The sequence below is a fragment of the Mastacembelus armatus genome, chromosome 6, assembly GCF_900324485.2.
Source record: "Mastacembelus armatus chromosome 6, fMasArm1.2, whole genome shotgun sequence".
In the NCBI taxonomy this organism is placed as follows: Eukaryota; Metazoa; Chordata; class Actinopteri; order Synbranchiformes; family Mastacembelidae; genus Mastacembelus; species Mastacembelus armatus.
This window is the reverse complement of record NC_046638.1, coordinates 5,512,155-5,533,541: the sequence shown is the minus strand read 5'-3', so window position 1 is coordinate 5,533,541 and position 21,387 is coordinate 5,512,155. Positions and strand designations below refer to the sequence as shown.

Genomic DNA, 21,387 nt, shown 5'->3' with positions numbered 1-21,387 from the left:
AACCTCTCATGCCAACAGATTTTTAACCAGATTATTTCACATATTAAATTTAACCAGCACACTTGAACTTAATTTGAAGAGACAGGACGGACCCTTCACAGTAAACAGGCTTCAATCTGAGCAGTGACCTGTGGCTGTACAGTTGGAGAGCAGCAGGGTGCTGCAGAGAGAATTAAGAAATGCTGTTCATTAATGAACCCCCCTGTTGTTTTGGCTTCTTTTGTCTTATTATGTGCCCTATGGATATTTGCAAGCGTGACTATTTAGAAGAAAGAAATAATTGCACAATGAGACTTTTACTGGAAATTGCAAACAGTGAATAATAACAGTAGAATTTCTTTTTTACTATTATACAGAACAGCTGTGTTTTAAAATGAGAGCTAAACCAATGTTTTCCAAAATTTAAATGTACTGTTTGTTATTGTGATTTTGTGTGGTTTTGATGTTTTCATCTTAGGACAAATCCAAATTCCCACTTACAATGGAATAAAATTACATTTAGAGAAAGCGGGTTATTCATCTTCTTTCTGCGAGTTAAAATGGCATGATAGTGGTATCATTCTTCTCAACTAACACTAGGCAAGAAAGCCAGTTTGGCAAAAGGTTGAACTACTCCATTAAGATAAAGACACCATGTCTTCATTAGAAGTTAAATGTGAAACAGTTTTCCATACAAATGATAAATGAAATTACAATGCTTATGAGGGCATGATTTATCTATGGAGCTAAACAATACATCAGCATTGTGCTGCCATTTTTATGTTATTACATACAAGCGCAGTATTCTCTTTATTAGCAACCATGAGCTCATTTCATCAAATGGAATTAGACACGTTGGTTATGTGTGGGAACATAATGCATGGCAGGAGCTATACATATGCTGAAAATTGCAAAGAGATTGCCTTGGACAATGCCTTGAACTGGCCTGCTCCGGACCCCTGCGGTGGGAAAATGTTCTGAATGGGTCTGTGAGGAGGGAATCAGGTTGAAGGAACAGACTGTTTTCCAATGACTGAATTAGAGATGTGTCTGGAGATGGGGCTTCATGAAGCAGTAATATTTTTTTTATTACAATCATTCAGAACAGACCTCTGATCTTGTGCATTAGTTGTCGTTATTATTCAGGTTTAGAAACTTTTTTGATGCATTTTAGTGTCTTTCAGTGTGTTACAACCTAACACATATACATACACGAGTGAGACACGATCTCCACCTAAGTAGTTTGACCAGCCTCTTTCCAATACTTTCTGGTTGCTCTTTGGACAGAAAAGGCCCTGGGAGAATGTGTGTGTCAAAAGGTTATGCAATCAGCCCCCCACACTGAGACAGCACAGACCTCTAGTGTGCTGACTGAGTGTGTGTTTGTGTGTGGGGGTGTCTGAATGGAACTGAATGAAGGGGGCGTCTTTATCGAGGGGCAAAGCAGAGGGAAACTTTCACTGCAGACTGCACCAAAATTTTCAGTTTCTCAGATCTCCGCCCCTCCATGTATGTTATATAGTGAAACCTGAAACAGGAACAACCCTGGATTTGGTGCCCAACTCTCTTCAGGAAACTGTCATTGTACAACATTATGAAAGGTAAGCACCTTTGATTATGGATCATGTAATTAGACAATTTTTCAGTGACAGGTGAATAATGGGCAAAAATATAATTTATAACATATAATGAACATATTTTTTTCCATCTTCTATATTCTTTTTGATTGCTAGTCAGTAAAACCTTCGTTCTTTAAAATCATCTTTGGCATGTTTAATGTATGAGAGAGGTCTCTGCAATGCAAACATGCCAAGTTAATGAAAAGCCTTCTGTGTTAAATGCTTTAGTGTAAAGACTGCACATCTGGGAACAGAAGCTTGGTCTTTATAACTCATTTTAATGTAGCATAGTTCATGCCTTGCTGATAAACCTAATGTTACATGCTGCAGTCAGAAAGCAGATGAAATGAAATATGCTGCCGATCTAAGATGAATGTTAATTCATCCTCTGTCAATAAATAACTTTATTAGAATTTGTAGCTCTTTTTGCAAAATTTTAGCTCAAGTGGTAAATTATTGATTAGAGGAAATGTGAGAACAGAGCAGTATCACAAGACACAGATATTTTGCAATCAAAAAGATCAATTGATACATCACATGCTCACCATGAGACGTGGCTTTCTTTCTTATGTCATTTTCTTTCTTTCTTTAACATATACAAAAATCTGAAAATAAAATCTCCAAGTTATACTAGCTAGACTATTTCTTTGCCAGGTACTGAAATCTTCTTGCTGTCACCATGAGGTTGCCAGAGATTCCAGGAAGGTTTCATTCAGTCTGATTTGTTCCTTCTTGTTAAACAGATGCTGTCTGAGGTTTTGTACTTAGGACATGAAAATGGTATTGATGGTATCATTTAACCACATGCGAGAAAATGAACATGCTCATTTCTTAAAATGTCAAACAAATTCTTTAAGAACAACTTTCATATCAGGATTAGTAAACCATCAAAATGACAAACATAGTGATCAAAGCAGAGCACATCATATCCAGTCTACCAAACATTCAGTCATTTAGTAGGTCAGTCTGTCAGCCAGTCAGTCCATGGTTTTTCAGAGAGAGGTGACTTTGGCACTGATTCCTGGAATAAAGCTCCATTGTGCCTCATTGAGGTCATTCTCAGACCTTTCATAGCGTGCTTCTTTTCTGGTGGTCTGTGAGAAAGTGAAAAACTTTCTACCATCTTACTAGAAATAATTATAATAGAGTCTTACACATTGTATTGAAAGGATTGTCTGAAACTAGGTATTTGACTTGTGTGTTCAGTTCTCCAGCATCCCCAGAGAAACTGTGAAAAAGTGAGGTAAACTGTGATCTAGCTGTAAGGCCAGTGAGGATTCTCCTTTGGCAGTAGAGAGAGAGGGGCTCGGCAGTTTTTGTTGCACTGAGCCTTCATTCCCACCAAGTACCTTCTCAAAACAAAGGCTCTATTTTTACCTCAGGCTGCAAATTGGCCCTGGTGCAGGAGATTCTGGCTCCTTAAATGGATCCAACCTTCAGCCTCATGTACACAGCCCATATAGAGTCACACTTGGGGTCCATCTCTATGCTTTACCTGTAGGACGACATTTCTGAAGGTGGCTTCACACAAGGCCTCTAGCTAAATGGGACTTAAACCCACTGTGTTGTTTGCAGAACTGAGCTCCAAAACAGGCAGCTTAATTGGTCACACAACATGTGACATGTCTGTGGGGATGTATGAAAGGCAGAGAAAGGGAACATGGGTTGATGCTGACATGTATTCTTAAATTTGGACTGCAGCAATGGCCATGTTGTGTTTCAGAGAGAGGGTAATAGAAGAGCTGGTGAGAAGTCTGTTAATGCAACCTGACAGTAGTGAGCACAGTGAGAGAGCTGTCTGTTTCCTTCACCAGGAGAAATTCTTTCAGCAGCACTGGCCCCTAAATAGGGTCAGACCAAGGGCTTGACTAATATCTCATGTGGGCACTTAACTTCAAGCCTTTACTGACCAGGTCCAACACTGGAAATATATATTAGAGCTCAGGTAAATCACATCACATGCACAGTGGGGATTCTCCCTGAGAACTAGCCAAGGTCCTGAAATACTTTCTTATCTTAGATGGAGCCATTTTATTGGATTACACTAACTCTAATCCAATTTTAGGCTTACTGAGTAAATTCTGAAAAGTTTGGTTGTTAGCAAGAAAATAATTCAATATTATTATAGATGAATAAACAAAATGCTTCTGTAAAATGATTTTTGATTTGGAGCTAATTTTAATACAAATGAAGAAAAGTCCCTACATGTACAGGTAATGAAACTGAACTGTCAACAATTTTTTTTTCCATTTGCCATATTATGATAAATATCACTATCATTTCTTCTTAGTAATTTTAGTTTTTTCCTCTCGCACTCTTTCCTGTGTAATTTCTAGGACAATCAGGTGACATGGACAACATGCCCAAAGTGGAACCCTCCAATGGGCACAGCAGGCCCCTGGAAATAGTGCCCAGTACAGAAGAGAAGATGACAGACAGGGGTCAGTGGGGCAACAAGATTGAGTTTGTCCTGTCAGTAGCTGGCGAAATCATAGGCCTAGGAAATGTCTGGCGTTTCCCCTACCTTTGTTATAAGAACGGTGGAGGTGAGTGCTGGTTTGTTTCCTTGTTGCCTGTTTGACACAAAAGCTGGAGTTTCAGAAAGATGCTTTAGATTTTGTAGGTGTACTAAGATTTTCATCAATTTTCCTTATCTTTGTTTTAAAAACAATTGTGTGGCAGCTAAATTAAACTTCTGGGAGAAAACTATTTTAAATTTGTTTTGGAAGAGATAATCTAAAGGTTAATATATAATCTGCTCTGAGATAGATTGCTCAATAAGGCTCATAGTTCAGTATAAGAATCATTCATTCAGTAAGTTAGCCAATGCGTGACCCAGCTGACTTCACTGTTTCACATAAAACTGACAAGCAATATCATTTCCAATAGAAAGTAATATACAACTGCAATGCTTTAAAAGACATAAGACATAAAGCATTAAACATAATCATTGTCTGTAAAAGGTTTTTGGTTAGTAGTATAGTATAGTATAGTATATAGTATATAGTATAAATGTGAGTTAAACAATTAACAGCAGTTGCCTCCACCATTTTTAGTGAACAGCAAATTGAAGGTACCTAAATTTTCCCCTTATTTTGTGGGTTTATGCAGGTGCCTTTTTTATCCCATATCTTATCTTCCTGTTTACTTGTGGGATTCCGGTCTTCTTCCTGGAGACGGCTTTGGGACAGTACACCAGTGAGGGAGGTATAACATGCTGGAGGAAGATCTGCCCTTTGCTTGAAGGTAATCTAGCTAGTTTCTTAATAAAGGTTTTTTAATTTATATTTAAATATGTTAAAACACTTAAATATTCTAGTATAGTCTATTTTTCACTTTTATGACATTTAAAGTTTATGGTATTTACAATATTGTGAAAAAGTAAGAAAGTAAAGGCACTGTAGATTCTACGCTACCAGGTGTTTAGTTTCCTAATATCTTGAATGTAAATGTGATAATAGTAAAGAGTTATCAAGATAAAGAGTGATAACATCCAAATATCTGTAGAACAAAATGGGATGAATGGAATTTTAAACACCATGTGTATCATTTTCAGTGTGATATGGTCACTGTGTATTTGTGTACTCTACATGTAGTACATGTGTGACGTTTAGAGTGTGCATGCCATACAGATGTGGTGGGGTGATACATGTAGTTTTAATGGCTGGAAAACAACCAACTCTGGCGTCGCAGTTCTTAAAACTTTTCGCATTTAGCTGCATTCAAACAAACAAAAAACTAAACAACTGATCATATTATAATTTAGCCTGATTCAGTCATTTGAAAGGGCTCATGCAATGAGCTGTGGATGGGTATAATCACATGCTGCAAAGATGTGCTTTTTCCAAGGTAAAATTATGCCTCTTTGTCCACAGTGAATGGAACTGAGGGAGCCTTTGACACTGAACCAAAATCATTTCACTTGGAATAACCTCTGTGATTGCTTACCCAGCTATGCTAACACTGCAAATTAAATCAAATTTGTAATTTTTTCAGACTGCAACTAAACTAACAGGATCATTACAACTCCAGGCTGCTGCTTTTCACTGCACAGTAAAGGCCATTAACGTGATGTTTTCTATTCCAGGAGTGGGTTATGCCACCCAGGTGATTGTTGCTCTGCTGAACGTCTACTACATCATTGTGTTAGCCTGGGCCATCTTCTTCCTTTTTAACTCCTTCACCTGGGACCTGCCCTGGGCCTCCTGCAATAACACCTGGAACACAGGTCAGTCACTCTACAGTGTATTGACAGAGTAAGGATGTTATATGTAACAATGTTTTTTATTCTGGCCAGGCCATAGCAAGGGCTATGTTTTGACAAACTTATGGGAGTCCAAAGAAATTAAAACACACATTTGGGCAGAAGGTGCCTTTCTTTATCTGGATTTCCAAAGTCTAACTAGTCTATATTTTGTGATTTATATATTTTCCTTCTTCATTATTTTTTTATAGATTTATTTTATCTTTAAGGAGTGAGTTTTCACTTGCCGCCTTTCACTTATTCATCTTAGTAGTGCATTTGTTTGACTTGCCTGCGTGTAACTTGGAAACCTCAGAGAAAGCTTGGATTTCTTCAGAGGATTGAATGTCTTTTTGTCTTTTCTTCATTCAAGATTCCTGCATGGCATTTCAAAAGGGGAATAGCTCCATCATTCACCATGAGAACGCCACCTCTCCTGTCATTGAATTCTGGGAGTAAGGGCCTTTTTGTTAGACTATGTCCTCAAACAGCTTTATGTCCCAGCTAATTCACCAAATATTCATTTTAAGCCTAATTTGTGTTCCATCTTAAATTATATCACATTTTTGCATGTTCTAAAAAGCTGTAGTTGTTAAACCAAATAAATCTTTACTAAGTTTTGTCACTTTACTACATGACTTTTGAATTGCTCCTTAAGCCTTTGCTTTTTTGCTCCTGAGAGTTCAGACAAATGGTAAGGTTGTGTATATAATGGGTTCAAAGTCTACCTAAAGATTTCTAATGTTTGTTTAATGTTTGCATGACCAGGCGCAGAGTGCTGAGAATTTCCTCAGGTATTGATCACATTGGCTCTCTGAACTGGGACCTGGTTGTCTGCCTGGCCATTGCCTGGGTCATCTGCTACTTCTGCATCTGGAAGGGAGTCAAGTCCACTGGCAAGGTGAAACATTTCCTCCATTCATGAGAGACAAATACTTTATCTAAGTTATATTATATGTTATATTACTTGTAATATTCTAAAGCATTTTCATTTAAAAACCTTTTAAACAACTATGATGTGTTTTTCCCCTGATGCAAACTGTGATATATTTTACATAGTATTTTATCTAATCTTTTATTTGGGATAACTAATACAACAGCTGGACCCTGTGGCATAATCAGTTTTAGCCACTGCATGGGCACCTGCAGAAACTTACCAAGATCCTATATTATTTGTACTTTAGTTCTGCCACAGATATAACACAAATCTTTTTGACAAAAGGAAAACCTGAATTTCTAGAGAGAGAAACTGCCATAAGTTATTCAGACATGTTTACCTGTTGACAAAGTGCTGCTGTTTCCCTGCAGGTGGTTTACTTCACAGCCACCTTTCCTTATGCTATGCTCGTGATCCTGCTGATCAGAGGAGTGACCCTGCCAGGAGCCTCCAGGGGAATCCACTTCTACCTCTACCCTGACCTGGGACGGCTGTCTGACCCACAGGCAGGAAGAACATGCACTTGCTCTCATACATATAGTTATGCTGGTCATACATGAAAGCACAAATTCACAGACATGCAAATACAACTTGAAAAAAAAAACACATGCCTGCTAGCAATAACATGACATCATTTGCTACATTTGTGCTGAACATAAAACTATTTTGCTTACAGTGCTGTGATAGGGAAGAGTAAAGGGAGAAGGTAGAGTGTCATTTAAAAATGTGTCTAGCTGAGTGTCAAGGACTTATTCACTGCTGCAGAAAGAAAGTGGATATGGGATGGTGGTAGCAATGGACACTTCACAATGTCTTCTTTCCTTATTGTTAGATTGCAGCCAGAGTAGAAATCCAAAAGAGGGGCCCTCTTTAGCCGCTCAGGGCTCTGGGGATAAATACAAGTCTTTGTGTGTGCAAGCCAAGACAAGCTATGCTGGTGAAGTTGGCACCTTGGGAGGAGCTGCTTTTGTATAATGTTATGTCTAAAGCTTATACACTGTAGTTGGTTGAACTCATTTTCAAGCTAATCTTCAGTCAGCTATCTAAAACAAATCTAGAAACATGTTACTAGAATTTCAAGAAAAATGTGAAATCTCATTAAAATGTTTGAAGTGAGTACACGTTGAAAGTGAGGGTGTAAAAGTTCCCCGGAGCGACACATATGGACAATATGCTTTGTCGGATCAGTGATGTCGGGATGATGGGGTGGATAGGTGAAAAAGAAGTTTCAGGACATGGTGTGAGTGGAGGCAACTCTTTCAGCATGAAGGGTAGATGGGAGGCTATGCAAAAAAATCAAGCTCAAGGTGGACATCACTGAGTTAGGGTGTCTTATCAGTTGTGTTGAGTTGTGTTTAAATTATTCTTGGTTTAACCCTAGCTTTACTAGCTTCTTTCTGATTTGTTCTAAGGTGTGGATGGATGCTGGAACTCAGATCTTCTTCTCCTATGCCATCTGCCTGGGCTGCCTCACTGCCCTGGGAAGCTACAACAAATATAACAACAACTGCTACAAGTAAAAACTGAAGCAATCATAATGCAACCGGCATCATGATTGACTGCACAATGCTAACTTTCTTCTGAGTCTTAATCGTCAGTACTGCTTAAAGAATAAAGCTGTACCATAGTTGTAGTTATATTATTTAATTTCTTATGAAAGAAATAAAATCTCTAGTCCAAACAATGTTAGACCACTGTTCTGGTACCTACACATTTGTCTCCAGTTCATTATATTCCGCTCTCTGTGCTGTGTCCAGGGATTGCCTGTCCCTCTGTTTCCTGAACAGCGGTACCAGTTTTGTCGCAGGTTTTGCCATCTTCTCCATCCTGGGCTTTATGTCCTACGAGCAGAATGTACCTATCTCAGAAGTGGCTGAATCTGGTTGGTGGTTCTTTTATTTTACTAAAATATGTCACTGAGACTGCTAAATATATGACCCTCTATTTCCATTTCTACTCATTTATTTTGGTTAAATTATTTTGAAACATGTATTATCTGGAAAAGCTGAGCAACACAATATTTAGTCTATTGCTTTTTGTTTGTTGCAGCTGTTTATGGTTCTCAAGGTCTTCAGTCTTTTAACCAATATGACCAGAATTACCAGTAATGGTCATTTTAATTCTGTCTAATCCAGGTCCAGGTTTGGCTTTTATAGCTTATCCTCGTGCTGTGTCCATGATGCCTTTTTCCCCTCTATGGGCCTGCTTCTTCTTCATCATGATTGTATTTCTGGGGCTGGACAGTCAAGTGAGAATAATGACACAAACACACACACAGAGTATTAGGGTAGTAGTACAATAAAACATTAACATCAAACTCACTCTACACAGCTTTTCATTTTATTGAAATTTGCTCACATTTTGCTTGTTTTGCAAAACTATCCATGACTGAACACATGCACTTACACATTAAAAGACATCTGTAATTATGTTATGCTTACTGTTTCTCCCATGATCAGTTTGTGTGCGTGGAGAGCCTGGTGACAGCCATGGTGGACATGTATCCTTCCACCTTCCGCCGTAAAAACCGAAGGGAGCTGTTCATCCTGGCAGTGGCAGTGGTGTCCTTCCTTATGGGGCTCATAATGCTGACAGAGGTTTGTGTCACTGACCTCTTTTTTATACTAATTTCAGAAGCATATAAGCATATAATCTTTTCATGTCATATGTCAGAACATTCATTCATAAACATGAGGATAGTAGAGGTAGTGTAATTAAGGATTTTAAGTGAACTCTTAATGCCAAGTTGAAGAAATGACATGTCTACCTAACTCATATAGAAGGAAGCTACATTACTCTACCAACTGCAGCTTCTTTTTAAAAATCTGTGTGCAAAAACAGAATGATCCTCTTAAAACTCATGTCTGTCCCACAGGGAGGAATGTACGTCTTTCAGCTCTTTGACTACTATGCAGCCAGCGGGATGTGTCTGCTTTTCGTGTCTATTTTTGAGGCTGTTTGCATTGCTTGGATTTATGGTGAGTGTGTTAGCTGGGCTATTCAGGAGTACTTAAAGGGGGTATTTAAAATACAAAGGCTTTATTCTTTATAGCCACTTATACAGGCACCCATTATCGCATTCAAATCATAAATATAAAAGGCCTATTTTTGTTTAAGGTATTGATTGGGAGGCTGAGGATGAACGAGGAGCAATGATGGTTTATTATAATTTACAAATGAATAAAATAAATAATAGACATTAACCAATTGTGTTAAATGTCAGACTAATGTGACCTAATTTAGGTGCCACACAGCATTCATGGAGTGATTGTACTTCTTCACTGCATTTCCTTCATCTATCCCTGATTATAGGTGCGGATCGTTTCTATGACAACATAGAAGACATGATTGGCTATCGCCCCAGCTCTTTCATCAAATACTGTTGGCTGTTCTTCACCCCTGCAACATGCCTTGTGGGTTCCACATTCATTCTCAACACGTTTCTACACAATATTTTTGACAGAAGAGCAGCCTCTGGTGGCTAACATTGAGGTCCACACTTAGGGTTATAATCACCTATTTACTTATACAGTATTACAAATAACATTGTTAGTATAGTTGACATTCATTAAAATAACATCCTTTACTGTCTGTGTTATCAGGGAACATTTGCCTTTGCCTTGATCAAGTACTCACCTCTGAAGTACAACAATGAATACATATACCCGTGGTGGGGCAACGGGATAGGCTGGATCCTGGCTCTGTCCTCCATGTTGTGTATCCCTGTCTGGGTGATAGTGAAAATTTACTACACCCCTGGAACCCTGAAAGAGGTATGCGTCACCTAAAAACTATCAACTTAAGTGCAAATGAAGCACTGGCACTGCTTGTACTTTCAGAAAAACAAACTGAGAAGAGGTATCAGTCCACAAACATAATTATATGAAAAATAATTAAAAAGCATTATTGATCCTGAGATAATATTAACATTTAGAGTCTTAATTAATTAACTTTCATTGATGTTGAGACCTGTATATTAAATCTTTGTTTTGAAAATTAAAAATTCTCAGTTATTTACAAACTAAATATTTAGTTCTCCACCATTTAATACATTTTGTTCACAGCGCATTGCTCTCCTGACCACTCCTTCCACTGAGTTACCAAAGACAAAGCAGGAACAGGAGAAGCTGCTGGCCATCTTCGCAGCAGATGGTGACAGCCTCCATCAGAAATCACCTCCTACTAAGGATGGCTATTTCCCTGTTGATGAAAAAGAGTCTCATTGCTAGAGATCGGAGGATTGAAATCTGTGGAGCATCGCAGGAGGTCAGAGGTCACTCCTGAGAGCCAACACTCTGTCCGGCCTCATCTTATCTCTGTGCGATACCTCACCAGACAAAGTGGTAAAACACGCACATTGCCTGTAACTGTTAATATGATGCTGGAGTTTTCTGTTGTACACTGCCTTCCAATATACAGTATAATGGCAATGGCATTCTTTTTTACTTAATTGACAACCATTTTTGAAGAATTGGTCAGCTTCTCATTTGCTAATGGCAGAGTCACAAGTGCATTTGAGAAGATGTGGTCATTGTTTTTACACAGTGGCTTAGAATTTACATTTGATTGTGTCTGCTTTCTAAGGAAGCATTTTATTTCTGTTATGGACAGCTCTAATGTTCACTTAGTCCAATATGACATTCCAGTCACTTTATTGATTCTAACAACTCTCTGCTGTGAATGGAAATGTCACCTGAGGGCACAGATCATGAAAAATTCACTTGAATAAAATCTGTATGTGTCTCAATGCACTTCCATAATGTATACAGTACATATGTATTGTGTATTCTATCCGTTATGGTGACAGCTGTGTTTTTACTGTAAAGTAGTACATTATCCTCTCAGGATGTAATGTTTTCTAATAAAACAATTCCTATGAAAGCAGAGAAATAACCAATGCTTGAAAATGCAAAAAATTGACTTTTGACTGACCATAACTGAACTCAGTTAATTGTTGCTGTTATTTCATGTTATTCACATAATTATTCATGTAATCTTGTGTTCATTGATTCAAGATGTGTTTTTACTCTTTGTTTACTGAGCCTGGCAGAACTGCATATTTTAACATGCTTTATATCAAAGTGTCTGATTGTTGGCATGCATCGAGTTTTATGAAATTAAAATGTAAAGTGCCTAAAGGAGACAGTTGTGCCACTTAATAATATGAACAAGGCAAGGCTGTAATGGTTGAAAAGGTCTTTCCAAAATGAAAATCTCTTATCATCTCTTTTACTACTGTATAACAGTGAATTTTAGCCTATTTGTTTAGTTGTAATGTTGAAATGAATATATGGCAATTGATTACTAATAGGAAAAGCTTTCACATATGTAACTTTTATATACTGAAACTATTTTTTATGACTGAATAAAAATACCTTCATTTGAAACGTGCAGTTCTACTGAAATATCTTTATTTATTTTATTTTATAATTTATGCTTCATATTTAACATTAACATTTAAAACACACACACACACACACACACACACATATATATATATATATATATATATATATAAATATATGATATCTGCATATACACATGTGTATGTGTGTGTGTTTAGTTTTTTTTTAAAAAAAAGAAAAGCAGTTTATAACCAGTTTTCTACAAATGGGTGATTAATCTGATTATGTAGATAATAATCATATGAACAGGTGCCTTTGGGAGTCTGGTCTGGAGTCTGGCACTGTGTGATGGATATAAATCAACCCATCAACATGATATTCCTAAAACTTTTGCACAACTGTTGTTAGGATGCAACTTCTTTCCTGGCCTTATGGCGGTGTGTGTCCACATGTAACTGTGCAGAAATGCCCATACGTGGCTTGTGGTTATCCGTACCTAATTCCCGACAGCAGGGGTCGCTGTAGTCCCTGTTCAGAGTCACTGTTTACGGAAGTACGAGTGACGTGTCACTGCTCACTGAAGCATTGTGGGAAGAAAAGTGAAGCTGAAGGCTTTTGATAGCAGACAGCTTAATTTGCCAAATATCTTCGATTAATGAGCAGCCTTAAGAAAGAGACGCCGAGCGGAACAATGGCGCTTTACGGAGCCAATGGTAACAGGCGGTGAGGAGGGCGAACATATGCCGGAGTCACCGCTGCTGTGTTGTCAAAGCAGAGAAGTGGGAGACTGTGTCAATGGACCGCGGCGTTTTTATTTTCTTTTCCAAGGGAGCCGAATAAAGTAGCGACGGGTCACAGTCCCGCTGTGGATGGGTGGGGGGCGACTGCGCTCCCACATTCCTTATCGCTTGAAGTTTTTTGAGATTTTTGTCGAAGACTCCGTCGAAGATGTCGACCAGCAGTCCCGAAGCGGTTAAGAAATTGCTGGAGAACATGCAGACAGACCTGCGGTCGCTGTCCATGGAGTGCAAGAAGAAATTCCCCCCAGTTAAAGAGGTTAGCTGGCTAGTTAGCTTCACTCGTTTCTCTTCAGCCATTTGGGAATCTGACGTTACAGTAGTAGATTAATGTTATTCATTTTAGATATTTGTAGGAACCAGTTTCTCCATAAGCACCGGGCCTAAGCTCTGTTATGGGACGTGGACACTGAGTTGTCCCTATTAAATTAAAAGTTGTGTTAGCTGCTGGGCCTTCTTCTCCACCAGTCCTTCAAATAAAGGGAAAAAACAACATTTGCTTTTTAATCACATATGTCACACCCTATAGCTTTGCCGTTAATCCGATGCACCCACGTTTTTATTTACACAATACCGTGTAGCTGACATATTATGTTTTGCCTGGTGTCAATTTATTTGCGAGGCGTTAACTGTTATTTTTGGATATAACATTTAGCTCTAAATAAATTTCACGTTACGTATTTAGTAGCTACATAGATGGAAATTTAATTGAATATGTTCTAATCTGGGTAAACCGATCCTTTAAGGTTAACTTCCTGCTTTATTTGGAATTACGTTCAAAGCGACATTAATTGGAAGTTGTAGTCCCCATTTGTAATATGTAGTCCTCACTAGTGCACTGAATATCTGACATTGTCTTGAGACATACAAACTGCTTCTAAGAGGATGGCCGCAAAAATCTGTGATTGATATCTCAGAAACTTCACTCAAACCAAAGCTGTAATCAAGGCCACACATATACATCTAGTGAGTAAGTGTGTAAATGAATTGTCTTAGAACAAAGTTGACACCAATATTATTGAAACATGCAAGAATAACTTCAATGTTGGGTTTTTTTTTAATATTGCTTGGCATAATTTACTGCTTCTGGTTGCTCACTGGGCTCATTGTGCAGTAGTGATGTTTCTGATGACATCATGGCTTAGTTTGACAACAGAACAGTACAAAGAGCGTGAGGACATTTTTGAGTGTGAGTGTATTGTTAGATTCACACATACTGTAGAACACCCAGTTTTTATGACTCCACTTTGCCCCAAATTATTCTGTCTTTTTTACTACATGCTCTGCTTTCAGTAGTGCACAGAATAGATCAGAGTTCAATTACATCTGCAAGGTATTGCATTTTCAGTTTGGATCTTAATTAAAATATGCTAAGATAAGCAGAATTGTGAGGCAGGTGACAGGCTGTATTTGATAAACTGATATGAAATTTGAGAAACAACTTTGTGTTGTCGACATATAGATAGTATGTCAAAATGCAGCTAGTGTTTGTCAAAGTTAAGTAATTCATCCATCACCATCTCACTGAGCTCTTTTATGTCCATTCTCCGGTATAGTCAGCTCACTGTTTGCTTCCTTGTGGTTACACAGGTCATAGATGAAATGCTATAATGGGTCTTTTGAGGCCATGAAAATATTTGTCAGCCAGCTCAGCAGGGCAATACGTATCAGGCTATGTCGGGTTAGTTTGTTTTCCATCAGATCTCACCTTGGATAAGGACAATATTAAAATTAAAAAGAAATACCTTGATAAGTGCTTCCAGTTCCTTGTGTTTCTAACTGTAAACTGACTTGGAAAAGTAACACTTCGAAAAGAAGTTAGTGGCAGTCACACATGACCATAAAAAGCATACAACTAGTCTCATGTCTGAGGGTGCTTACTGGCTCTTGACTAAAGGCCTTCTGAGACATCTCATTCAGATATTGATTTATCATCCCCCCAGTTTCCTGATCCTTACCCCTCAGGGATCACAGAAATGCAGCCAGCCACTTTGATGTTCCTCACAACACAAGCTCTCATACTTTGGCTGATTGTGTTGTGACTGGAACAACCTTTTTCATTTTGAGCCATCATGGTTGAATTTGCTGGGATATTATTGTGCAACAAACAAGCTGAATACCTGTGGTTTTTGCTTGAATTAAATGTATTTGTAGGTCTGTTGCAGCACACCAGTATGGTTCTGTTTTCATCCATTTAGATAATGTGACTCGTCAGAGAATTTATATTTATTTAGCATAGATTCATAACTATCTTATGGAAGATTATCCTTTTGTTTTTAATTTTTGACTTTACCACTTTGGAATTTAAACATTTTAAGTAAATGTTTGTTTTTGTTTTTTTTTTTTGTAAATGAACCGAACACCAAATGTATTGCACCCTTATTGTAAAAGACACATTAAGGAAATCATATTGTCATTTCCCCATGTATCTTCATTCTATCCTCACCCTCATTTCTTTTCTTTTCTTTTTTTTTTTTTTTTGAAGTTTTGTATCATAGTTTCACACTCACAACTGTTCTTTCATTGAGTAGCAGCAGTGAAATCACCAGGGCTTTGCTGGTTATTGTGGTCTGATTGCTTTGGTTTTGTGTGTGTGTGTGTGTGTGTGTGTGTGTGTGTGTGTGGGTGTGGGTGTGTGTGTGTGTGTGTGTGTGTGGGTGTGTGTGGGTGTGTGGGTGGGGTGGGGTATTAGGCATCCGACATGCTGCTGTCTCTGTGGATGAGTCAGGTGCTGTCAAATGCATGTAGCTCACAGTGAAGTGTGACTGCTTTTCTTGGGCAAACCTGCAGAATTAATGAAAACATCATGGACAGCCTTTCTATGGTTTGCTTAGCAAAACTCATTTGCTAGACAAGTCATGTAGGCTGCAGAGACTAAAAAACAAGCAGCATGCATTAAGGATTTGATGATCTGACACTATTGTGCTGAAGCTCTGCCTGCATAAGCCTTTTTTCATTATATGCCAAGTCTTTTTCAACAGCTGAGTTTTGTGACTCTCACACTGTGTTTCTAAGGAAATCAGTCAATGATGAGCTTCACTAATGTTGCTTTTCAAAGACATGAGCTGGCTTTCAGATGTGGGTCAATTCTACTTTTGAGGATCTCTGCACAGCAAAGGCTCTGGAGAAGAACTGAAAGTGCAGAGCATTTCCTGATACAGCCTAGTCCTGGCATCATTTCTACTGCACAGACCAGTGTTTGTTGTTGTTGCTGTTAAATTTATATTTCTTGAACTATCAACCATACAGTGTCAACTTTCTATACTTTTGATAATGATGCTCTGGTTATTGCTCAGTCTCAAATGTTGTGATTTAATTCCAAGCCCAAGTGAATGCATCCTAAGATACTTAGGAGATGCATTAGGACTTTTAACATTCAGTTACATCAACCATGAGGCTTTGACAGCATGCCAGTGGTTAAACGGCAGAGACTGGTTTTTATCTTTTCAGAAAAGCTGATAAAAGAAGATAACCCATTCACCAGCTAGGGATGGAATTTGCTCTCTGTTACAATGATCACTGACCAATCAGCAGAGCAGGGGTATTATTCTGTGCCATGATTCTGACAGTTTTGAGAGAGGAATAAGGTTTTCACTTACAACAGAAAGCTTAAACAGCACTTTCATTGAGGAAGTAGGCGAAAAATGCTTTTACATGCAAGAAGAGATTTTGAGTCCTCTTTGGAATCAGTGAATCAGTAGGCCAATATCTCCAGTTTGGAAATTCACTGTCATTGGCTCCAAGTTAAAGCACATGACTCTACTTGGTACTCAAAACAAATGGAAATCCAAAATCTCTTATTCTAAATGCAGGTATTTACTGGTTTTCTTGTTCTCTAATTACTAGATAGACTCACAGCTTCAGGTTTTGCAAAGAAAATATCTTTTTGAGGAGTTGTGCAGGTGAGATCATTTAGGATCATTTTTTAAGATGCCCTTTTGCATCTTATCATCACACTCAGCAGATATAGTCAAGAAGCTATAAAATTATCGCCGTACCTCATTTAGCAACATACTGGGGGCCAAGACTCTCACATCAGGTTAATTGTCTCATTAATGTGGTTTCTGGTTTTAAACACATTTTCACAACTACAAATGAGGATCTCGTCTTAAGCATTTTAAATGAGCTTGATATGAGCTTGATGTCACTGCCACAGGCTGCAGAATTTCTGGGTTGCTCATTTTAGTTAACTAGACAGTGATCTGTTGCACACTTTGTAGATAGGTTACTTTGTGGTATATGGGTGTTGATAGTCTCACTGGTTCACAGGTGTGAAGGTGTCTGAAAACTGTGTTCTCCTCCTCCCTCTTTAAAAAACTCTGGCTTTGTTTTAGGAACAAAAGAAAAGAGGCAGACTGGAATTTTTTGAAGATTAACTTTTTTTAAGAAGCTGTTTGCTAATAGGCCGGTTCAGTTTGTGGTTGCTCAGAAACCAGTGGTTTATGAGATTATGAATTGTTGACTTCAGCTGTAGCTTGACCTCATGGCTGATAGGCCAAATATTTCAGGCACTCTGATGTAAAAAGCAATTGCATTTTGTCTCCCCAAAGTGCATTCAATCCAAAGTTTTGTGACTGTGTTATAATTACAGTACTTGTAAACACAGAAATGAATTTTAAAATGGCTTCTGATTTTTTTTTTTTTTTTCTTGTTTTTTTTCACTGATATATGATGAAGCTTGAACTGGTAGTATTCACAAATAAATAAATAAAATAAAAATTCTGTTGTAATCTCCAATTATTGGATTTATACTGGATTTCTGTTACTGTAGAGATTATAGGATAAAAAGTTTTGGAGTTTACACACTAGTCATTGGAATTGGTTAAATACTAAATATTTGAAAGGAAGTTATATCTACAGTGTTGATAAGCACTAAATGGGGGAAAAACAGAAAAACAGAATAGCTAAATGTGTGGCAGGGCATGACAGTGATATAAACATCGTAATTACTGGCATTGCTTTATTTCTCATAGACTGCCTTTCACCATGTGCTTCATGTGGGTAGATGCCAAATACTCATTGCATTGACTATTTATACCTTTTAAATAGTTGAACTGCAGTGTAAAAAGTGATGTTTTCCTTTGGTCACAATAGATAAAACTCAGAGAATAGACCATTTGGGAAAAGATGAGTAGGAAGGGTGAAAGGGTGTAGTGATGGTCACTGCTGAGAAAACTTGCAGTCATTGTAGAAGGATAGATCCATCTCTGTGTTCTGATAAAACCTCAGTGTTCTGTGTTGTTCTCACACAGACTGACTCACATTTAGTCTGTCTCTGTGTCATCCCCCATTTCCACCCTTTCGCTGTCTTGACATTTTTGTTTCCCCTTTTCCATTTTGTGCCTTCTGACCCCTGCCAGGCACCCCTCTGTGGAAATTGTGTTCTACCAGCTCATCCTTCTTAAGTTGATGCCTTTGTAGATTTACTAGCCCCCAATTCTGCCCTTTCGATTTCTCCCCTGTGGCCATCATTACAAGAAGTAGTGGCTACTGCAGATAGTACCGTGGGGGTGCACTATCAGCACTTTCTGATACATTGTTACATGAAATGTTAACTAACCTACATTTTTCCTTTTTATTCCCCCCCAGGCTGCAGAGTCTGGCATTGTGAAAATTAAGACCATTGCAGCCAGGAATACAGACATACTGGCAGGTGAGTAGGAAAGTGAGAAGTGTTGTGGTTAATCACCACTGAGATAACTATTTTCCATCTTATCACAGGGTGCATATCAATCAGATTTGAAAATGATGAACTCTAATGAATTCTCCCACAATATGTTCTATTTGTTTGAGTCATTTAGGTTGAAATTGATGTCAGTGGGGTTATTCTTTATCTTAATAGGGCTTTGTTTGATTTGGAATACAGGTGTAGAGTTGCTGTATTGAACATTATCTCTGGTATATCTACATCAAATCTTTTTCTCAATGTAAATACTTTAATATGCACCGTTCTGTATAAATGAAAATCTTTTCTTGTTCACATGACATTGGATGAAATGTACAAAATTATATCAACTATATTTGATGATTTTATTTATGGAGCCTGTAATGTGAATTAAGCATATGTAGAGTAAGCTCTTGACCTTTTATTACTTCAAAAACAAATTGTCATAGTGCTTATTCCTTAGCTTTGTTTATAAATTACTTTGATTGACCCATTTATCTGATGATGCAAGTGTGTGTTCTGTATTTACTGCAAAACACTGAAGTGTGGCTGGTCTGTCATCATCATAGTGAAGTTGTTTCAATGCAGTCATGATAAACAAAGTCCAGCCTTTTGTAACATTTGCGGAGTTGACACATAGTCGACATTTTCTGAGTTCCACCGATGACTGTCTACCCCCAGCTGCCCCTTTGTGAATTGCACAGTCTCTCACTGCTGAAGAGTGTCTTTTTTTCCAGAGTGGATTTGCTGGTTGTCACAGTAGTAGCAACTAAAACTACGGTAAAGAGGCTGGTAATCATAGAGAGCTAACTGTAAAGCACTGGATCAAGACATTCTGATTAGACAGGAGAAATGAAGGACACACACTTAGTTTTATGTGTTGTCATAAAAAAAATCATTACAGATTAAAAATCCAAGATTATATTGAAATTGGATACTATTTCGATTTTAGAGTTTTACATCAAATGACAGAATCTTTACCTGTTCTATAACATACAGTAATAATGTGCTTTGTTTCCCAAAATCTGTTTGTAAAGATATAAAAACAATAATGGTGACATTTTAGCCTTATCTGTGTCCTTTTCCTGCAGCTCTAAAGGAGAACAGCTCAGAGGTTGTGCAGCCTTTTCTGATGGGCTGTGGCACCAAAGAGCCTAAGATCACTCAGCTGTGTCTGGCTGCCATCCAGAGACTCATGTCTCATGAGGTGGTATCAGAGGTGAGGACCAAACACTACAATTTGGCTTATTTTCAGCATTGTGATATGTGCACCAACATGTAGAGATTTCCTTATTAGACATCTGATCAATGAGCAGTATAGTAAAAAAAAAAAAAAAATGTTATGATAAATGATAAATATGCAGTAGCTTGTTTAGATATGTCAAGAAAATTTGAGGTCTTTTAGATCCATGTTATAATATTATATAAACTGTAATACTGTATGTTGGTATAACTACTAATTGTACGAATTCACTTGCCAATTCACCAGCCAAATAAATGCGTGTTATGTTTAATGACAGATCAGTGTTTAAATATTTGTACATTTATTTTACACATGCCTGCAAATTTAAATTAACCTACCCCTTTAGCCGTATACTTTCTCATACGCTAAGGGTGATGTATTCAGATCAATACAGGAATCAATACTCAATTAGATAACATAAATATTGCAGTGAATAATCTAAATGTATCACAGGTAGCTATGTCTAAAGCATAATAACCCGTTTCCTTCTTACAACTCATTCTGTGTTGCAGTTGTTCTCTATCGTTGTGTTTGAACAACCCATTTTGGATTTTCATTGTGCCAAGTCTAGAGTTTCTGTATTTGAGAATGCCACTGACCTGGAAGAATTACTGGGATGCTCCAATAGTTGCTTATGATCTTCATGTGTAATGGCACTTACTTAGCCCCAAAGGTACCTAAATAGGCAAATGTAATAATATCTTAAAGATATATGTAGATTAATGTCAGGTAACATATGAAAAAGTTGTGAACCTTTTAAATAACCCAAGTGGAGTTAGACATGAGTTCAGTGCTGTTTTAAAGCTGGTACCCTAGAGCTGCTGCATATACTGTAAAAACTGTTATAAAAAGCTTATTGAGACATCCAGTGCTTTTTTTTTCTCATTTTGATGTCAGTCATTTATTTAATTAGGCTTGCATAGGTTTCACTGCTTATGCCTTTGGTCGGAGAGACAAAGGTGTCTGCAATCCCAGAATGAACCCTCTCACAAAAGTGACATTACAGGCTACTTAGTGTAATTTTTAACTATATAACCACTTTTGGAGCTTCTTGTTGGAACTTAGTATGATTACTAATTCATCTTTTCGTTTTTCTGACAAAGTATCTGAAAATTATTTTTAAAGGCCCATTTTACTTTCACCACTGCCCAGAGTGACATTTTCACATACAATCATGTATAAGAGAGAGACCAGAAAACCCTGACAGAAGCTGTTACCTGTTCTGTGTAAGCTCATGTCTTCCTTTTTTGCTTTATAAAAAATTTGTGAATTTAATTATTCTCTCTGTTGCCTCAACTAATGGTTTCAGCACCAGTTGACAAACCTTAAGATGCTGGCTATTAGGGTATATTGGGTAAACATGAGAAGGTGAACTGTGTCTTCTTCAAAGACAACTCAGCTTGATTGTAAGAGACATGTTTGGAGTTTAGGGAGTTTTTCTTGGCCTTTTAAGGTAGCATTTGGTCTGTTTCTTCTTTTCTGCTGTCTGCCACAGTTCTTTTTCCTTGAGTGGTTATCACACTGTTGCATCCAACAAACACCTAAAGCATCTAGTACAC

The 21,387-nt window shown here is 37.8% G+C and overlaps 2 protein-coding genes across 7 annotated transcripts in view; both read left to right on the top strand.

The window, feature by feature from the left end:
- The first annotated feature begins 1,324 nt into the window (after positions 1-1,324).
- On the top strand, positions 1,325-12,165 carry slc6a13 (solute carrier family 6 member 13). The gene is made up of 15 exons (XM_026310532.1): positions 1,325-1,580; positions 3,935-4,144; positions 4,710-4,844; positions 5,686-5,826; positions 6,215-6,296; positions 6,610-6,742; positions 7,150-7,284; positions 8,191-8,294; positions 8,536-8,660; positions 8,914-9,026; positions 9,238-9,375; positions 9,654-9,756; positions 10,091-10,191; positions 10,381-10,551; positions 10,843-12,165. The coding sequence occupies exons 1-15, from the start codon at positions 1,574-1,576 to the stop codon at positions 11,005-11,007; spliced, it is 1,863 nt and encodes a 620-aa protein (XP_026166317.1). The 5' UTR covers positions 1,325-1,573; the 3' UTR covers positions 11,008-12,165.
- Positions 12,166-12,706: 541 nt separating this feature from the next.
- Positions 12,707-21,387, top strand: part of mon2 (MON2 homolog, regulator of endosome-to-Golgi trafficking) — a 31,233-nt gene continuing 22,552 nt past the window's right edge. For all 6 annotated transcript variants that reach the window (XM_026310944.1, XM_026310943.1, XM_026310940.1 and 3 more), the window contains exons 1-3: positions 12,707-13,179; positions 18,510-18,573; positions 19,677-19,804. In XM_026310944.1, the coding sequence (XP_026166729.1) occupies positions 13,072-13,179; positions 18,510-18,573; positions 19,677-19,804 (300 nt within the window). In that variant the 5' untranslated portion in view covers positions 12,707-13,071. The remainder of the gene's footprint in view (positions 13,180-18,509; positions 18,574-19,676; positions 19,805-21,387) is intronic.